A 6496-nucleotide genomic window follows, 5' to 3' on the forward strand; every position below is an offset into this window, starting at 1 on the left:
CTGGCCAGGGTCACATGGTCTAAGGCTGCGGGGGGGGTGCGCCCTTAATCCCTACGTGCCCGCCCACCACGCTCCCACGCCGGGGCCCCGTCTGGGGTCTCTGGGAGAGTCACCCCCAGCTTCCTGCCCCCACCCCGCCTCCACGCCCCGGCTCTGAGACTTCCTGCCTCCCCCGCTCCGGGCAGCTCAGGCTGTGGGAAGCTGGCGGGGCGGGGGCGGCTCGGCCCCCTCCCCCTGCGGGCTCCACGGGGCGCTATGGGGCCAGGAGGAAGTGTGCGCGGTGGGGCGCACGGCCCAGCCCCCCGGCCGCCATCCGGTGGGGCAGGTGCGGCCTCAGCCCTGGGAGGGAGGGCAGGCAGGCCTTTTGCTAATGGGGCTGGGGCGGGGGAGGGGAGGGGTGCGCACCGCGGGGAGCCGCGTTTCCAGGGTTCCGGGTGCGGAAGTGGCGAGCTCTGGAGACTAACCCCGCCCGCCGCGCCCAAGCGGGATCAGGCCCGGCCCAGACCGCCCGCGTCCGCTCACTTCCCGCCTGTGCGCCTAGGCTGTGGTACTGGAGAGCTCCCAGGGCGTAACTTCCAGCCTCCCGACTAAGCGCGCGCCCTTGGGCAAAGCCTTTAAGGCCTTGACTTTCCCAGCCGGGAAAAAACAACCAACACCAGAGCTACTGTTTTTGACAACCATGTGCCAAACACCATGTTAAACGTTTAACGTGCTTTGACTCAATTAAGCCTCACGACAACTCCATTTTGCTGATGCGCAAGCTGAGGCGCCAAGAGGTTGTGACTTGCCCGGAGACGCGCAGCTAGTAAGTTACCGAGGCGTCACACGGCTCGGCCTCCAGAGCCCGCATTCTTAACCATGGGTGGGCTCCTCTTGGCAAGAACTTCGGAGTTGTGCACCAATATAGGTCGATTCCCCAGGGCATCCACAAACGCTGAGAACTCCTCTGCGGCGTCTCACCGCACATGTCCCCGTCTCCGGGCTGAGCACGTGTTTTGTGGTGCAGTCCCGCGTGCCAGCGCCCGGGGACAGAAGCATAGCTTTGCGCACTGGTGCCCAGGTGCGCCGTTCCCGGCTGGGATCCAGCAGAGTCATATGGCGGGGACCTGAGCCACCCCGGGGCGGAGTGGGGGCGGGAAGCTCGGAGCCGAGTCCACGCAGGCCGCGGCGCCTGGGAGGCCGCAATCCCGGCGCCTGCAGCCGGCAAGGCGCGGGGTGACGCGCGGGGGCCCAGCTACCGTGACCTCCTCCGCGGTTGCTATGGAGACGGTGCACTATAAATAAAAAAAAAAAAAAAAGGAGGAGGAATTTCAAACCCGTTTTCTACGGCGCTTGGAGGGAGGGGGGAGGAAAGCTCTCTTTGAATCGAGTTTCCCATTTCACCTTCCCAGGCGGCGGGAGCGCTTCCCCCGCAGCCCAGCCGGAAAATTACCGCCCCTTACGCCGCGTGGCGCCCCCGGAGGAAGCTAATTAGCGCATCCCCGGGAGCTGGGGACTGGGGACCTGGCCCCGGGGGGCCAGGGACGCCTCCTGGGGGAAGCTGTACCTATATATTGCCCACCCCCCATCTCTCTAGGCGCGCGCAGCGAGGAGCTGGTCGGGGCACCGGGCGCAGGCGGGAGGTCGCATCTGCAGCTTTGGCGCAATGAATCAGGCGCGGCGGCCGTCGCCGCCGCCGAGCGCGTCTGGCATCCGGAGTCTCCCGGGATCGAAAATAATTTGGGCAAAGCGGTGGGCGGTGTGTGCGCGCGCGCTCCGAGGGGAGGGCGGGAGAGCTGGCCGGGCGGGGTGCGCGGGGCGGGGGGAGGTGCCATCCGACAGCCCCGCTGTGGTGAGAACAGAGTTGACACTTCTTTCCTCTCCACTTACTGCGGCATGTACCGCGAGGAAGCTTAACCCTATCGCTGCTTGTCTGATTAGAGGCTCCGCTAGCGCCCCCATGAGGGCGCGCCAGAGTCAGGGGCCAGGTGTGCAGACTCTTGGGATGGGTCATTGTGGCCTCCTAGATTCCGCTCTCCGGCTCCTCCGACAGGTGAGCCCATCCCGGACATGCCTCAAGTCATCTTTGGGCTTTTCTTGACCCCTCCTTCAGCGCCCCGGTGATCGGTTCATATCAGCGCTGTGGCCTCAGTTTCCCTACCTATACAATAAGGGAGTATTCTTCTGTAGCACCTCCTCCTTCTGTCTGGCGAACCCCGGTTCTGTGACCCTCTGTTACGTGCCCTGGACCCGGGTGGGGGTGGTGGTAGGGCGGAGAGGCAGGAGCCGGAACCTGACTTTCTTTGGTCTCCCACCCGCGCTCTTGGCGACCTTCATCAAAATGGCCGAGTTCCTGTTTTTGCCTCTGACGGCAGAAATGTCACCGCCGCTGCATTAAGCACGCTCGGCGGGAACTCGGTTTGGAGCGAGGAGCTGGCGCTCAGCCTTGCCAAGCTGCCTGCCGCAGGCGTGGGAGTGGGGGTGCTGGCTGGCCGGCCTGGCTGGGGTCAGCCTTTGTCTCCCGGGGCTCCCGCCTTCCTGCCACTCCTGTGCCCTCTCCCCACCCCCTCAGCTGTGCGGATTTCTTCCACTCCACTCAAATTGGGGGGAGGGGGAGCAGGGGAGCTCTGCTCAGACTCTTGTGCCCATCTAGATCAGAGATGGCAGAGGGAGGTAGTTGGGGGAGGAGGACAGAACTTCTTCCTCCTTGTCCCCATGAAGGGAGCACCTCTGGAATTCATAGATCTCCTTCTCATTAATGATGCCCCAGAAGAGCAGTACTGGGCTGCAGAACACCAACAGGGCTTACTGATGGAGGTGGAAAGTTCTTTCCACCTTTCTGCTAGCTTCCTTCTGGCCAAGGGATCCCACCATTTCAAAAATTCTCAAACCTTGGTGCCCTGGCTGAATAATGAGAAGCATGCCTCCCTCCCAAGAGTCAGAGTTGGAGGCCCTGCAGAGGTCAGAGGTCATGGGATCTAGCACCCTCACTGCTCAGGTAGGAGAAGGAAAAAAGGAAGAGACTGCCTAGGGTCAATCAGTAAGGTAGGGACAGTTACAGGGCCCTGTGGTTCAGAGTATGAGCTCTGGATTCTGAGACGGGGCTTAAGTCCTGGCTCTGCCACTATTCAGCTGTGCGCTGGAAGGCACACAGACCTGAACTGTCTGTACCTTGGTTTCTCCAATTGTGAAATGGGGCTAACACTGACAGTCCCTAACCCCACTGAAACAATGTGTGGTTTCAGTGGAAAAGTGCATGGATAAGCACCAAGTGCAGGTCCAGGCACTTAGTAATGGCATGATAAATGTGAGCCTGCATTATCTCCAATATTAGAACCAGAACTGGAACTCACGCCTATGGTTCAGACATTAGTTTTGTGGGCATGGGAGAGCCTGGTGCTTCCCCAAAGCTAGTTGCCTGGGGGCTCCATCAGGTCCTGGGCAGGGAAGAGGGGGTGAAGGGAGGATCTCATCCTTGGGTCTCAACTATCCCTCCCCCAGCCCTGGGGCCTTAGGTCTCTTTCACCTTTGGGTTAAATATTACCACCCCATAGCTCCAACTTGGAGTTAGTTGCAAATGTCCATTGGACACTGGCCTGGTTAGTCCTTGAAGGTTTAACCCTCCTAGACCCATGTCCGGCTTTACTTCTTTGTCAACCATCAGGTCCTGGGATTAAGTAGTGTTGATTTTGGGTATTTGGGAGGAGGACAGGAACAGGATACCCAAATTGAAGAGACCTCTGGGAATGTGGGATCCTTTTCCCCTCCTTTGGAAGGCAAGTTGGGGGAAGTTGAGTGAGCATGTAGGACAAGCACGGGGCTGATACCTGGGACTACTGGTTTCTGAAGTGTCATCCAGGAATTGTGGTCAAAATGCAGGAAGAACTTCCTGAAAACCAGGGGTTAGGCACTGAGGAGGATTCCCAAAAAACAACTCCCAGTAGCAACACTAGTAGTAACAGCTGACATAACTCACCAGGCATGGTGCCTGTGGGAACCAAGGCTCTGAGAAATGGTCATCTACCTAAGGTTTCATAGCTAGGAAGTAAGATTGTCAGGATTTGAACCTAGGTCTTCAATGACAGAGCTCACAATATCACCCTGTTCTCTCTCTGTGTGTGTGTGTCCTGGTGGTCACTCTCCATGGCTCCCCATCTCTTTCCTGCCAGCACATGGAAATCTAGGGCCTGCCTGCATGAAGGAGTTGGTCCCTTCGGGCCCTGGGAGGCAGCTGGCTCACTGGCATGCTGGCAGCTCTAATACTGCTTCTGCCATGGCCCTGGTACCCAGAGCCATCCCCCAGGATCCTGGCAGCCAGCATCGCCTGACCAGCTAACATTGACAGGAGTGCCTGGAGATGCCTACCCAGGGCCAGGGACCTGCCTGACTCCCCCTACCAGCTGCCATCTCAAATGCTGCAGCCTCATTTCAGAGATGCTGGCTTTGAAGTGCTCTGCCCAGTCAGGCGGGGAGCCAGAGCCAGGGTGGGGACAGCGGTGGCAGTCACGAGGTCTCCCTGCATGAACTGGGGCAGCTAAGACCAGTCAGGCCCCTTGCTGACCTCTGTCCACAGCCTAAACCCCACCTTGGGCTGTACCCTGGGCTGGCAGGAAGCAGGGTTGCTGGACCCTACCTTTTTCCTCTTCTCCCAGGCCAGGCCCTCCAGCGAGGGTGGAAGCAGAGAAAGCAGTGTGTTGATCATACTCCTAATTCTGAGGCTGGGCTGGGAGGGCTAAAACAGACCTAGCCCCTGGACCTAGGAGGGAGACAAAACCCCCAGTCTTTTCTGGGAGGCACAGCCTCAGTCCTAAGGGGAGCCCAGGCTTAAGAGCCCATGGCCTCTGCCTTCAGGGAGTTTTCAGTCTGAAAAGTCCCAGGCTTCTCTGAGCCTCATTTTGCCCATCCAGGAAGTAGGGATGACAGTTTGGTCTGCTGCATGGGTTCCAGGAGTTATCGTGGTATGGAAGGACTGGAAATGTTAACATGGGCATCTTATCCAGTGCCTAGCCACAAGCATTCAGGGGGATGATAGTGATGATGATGATGATGATGATGATGATGATGATAATGGGCAGTGTTTACTGAGCACTTCCTGGGCTTCAAGCCAAATGCTATGTCCATCCTTTACCCACATGATCTCATTCAATCTTTCCAAGAAATCTGGGAGGCAGCTACTGTTATCATTGCCATTTTATAAATGAAGAAACTGAGGTTCAGAGAAGTAGACTTGGCCAAAGTCACACATCTGGAGAGTGAGGGAGTTAAAGTTTGACTCTGCTCTTCAGGTTTCATAACACATCCTGCAATTGAATGAAGATGGGAGTCTCCATTGGGAGGCCTTGGTGGGTGATGACTCTGGGGTCCCCACCCTCTGAGGTCATACTAAGACCTTGGTGGGGTCAGGGAAGTGTCCGCAACGATGATGACGTGTATCCTTCATCAAGTGTCTGCCTTCACACTTTTGAATTTGGTCCTCACAGCAGTCCTGTGAGGGCAGCAAGGTGGAAATTATTCCCGTTTTACAGATGAGGATGCTGAGGCCCAGACAGTTGGAGCTAGTCCCCTAAGTGAGACAGCAGGGTGGTGCAGGTCTCAAACTCAGGTCTTTATTCTAGAGGCAGGTAAGGGTCTTCAGGTCACTTCAGAAAAAAAAAGCCCTCTTTGTTTCCCTTCCCACCCCTGGGGTTGCAGGAACTGTGACTGGGGGTAGAGGCAGGTAAGAGGAGGGTGCAGATTCTCGAAAACCAACTCCCAGTAGGAACACCAATAATAACAGCTGACATGACTCACTTTCTGCCAGGCATAGTGCTTATGTGTATTTGTGCAGCCTCAGAATCCTTCTTAACACAATGCTAGGCCACATAAGTAGCCACAGGAATTCAGTTCAGACGAATCAGTACTTGCTGAGCACTTACCATGAACCAGAGCTACAGAGAACAAGGCCAGTGTCTGGGAGGCAGATGTGAGCAAACAGTTGTAATGTAGGGGAACTGGTCAACTGCGGGGACACAGACGAGGGACCCTAATGCCAAACTGAGGGGCCAGGAAAGGTTTTTTGGAGAAAATGATAGGGTTTCCTATGATTTAGCCAGAGGAAGTGGGGAGGATGGGGAAAGAGTTCTAGGCTAGAAAAGCATTGCAGAGGCGTGGAGGTGGCAGGGTCACAGGCTCTCTGAGGAACTTAAGGATGTGGCTGTGTGACTGAGGGTAGAGTGTGGTGTGAGGGGACAGAGGGGAGGCAGGGCAGGTCATCCATTCAGGCCAGGATGTACCACAAAGTACCCTTCCACATGGTACTTACCTATCACCCAAGACCCTCTCACATCAATCAGATTCTTCCAGTATCCCTGGGCAGTAGTTGGAGCAGGGGTCACCATGCCCATTTTATAGATGACAAAATAGTCTCGGGTTCCAGGGCTGGTCCATTTTACCTCGCTGCTAAGAGAGACAGTGGGCTTGGGACTCAGACCTCTCCAGGCCAGCACAGAGCTGAGGGCCTGGACTGTTTGCAGAACAG

At 57.0% G+C, this 6496-nt stretch overlaps 1 protein-coding gene across 1 annotated transcript; it reads right to left on the reverse strand.

Annotated features, from left to right (window-relative positions):
• Window positions 1–662: 662 nt before the first annotated feature.
• LOC119507771 (splicing factor, proline- and glutamine-rich-like) lies at window positions 663–1814 on the reverse strand. The gene is made up of 2 exons (XM_037800923.1): window positions 1547–1814; window positions 663–1274 (listed from the first exon to the last, which is right to left on the reverse strand). Exons 1-2 carry the CDS (start codon window positions 1812–1814, stop codon window positions 853–855), a joined length of 690 nt encoding a protein of 229 aa, XP_037656851.1. The 3' UTR covers window positions 663–852.
• Window positions 1815–6496: the final 4682 nt, after the last annotated feature.

This window comes from Choloepus didactylus, chromosome 13, assembly GCF_015220235.1.
Source record: "Choloepus didactylus isolate mChoDid1 chromosome 13, mChoDid1.pri, whole genome shotgun sequence".
Lineage (NCBI taxonomy): Eukaryota > Metazoa > Chordata > Mammalia > Pilosa > Megalonychidae > Choloepus > Choloepus didactylus.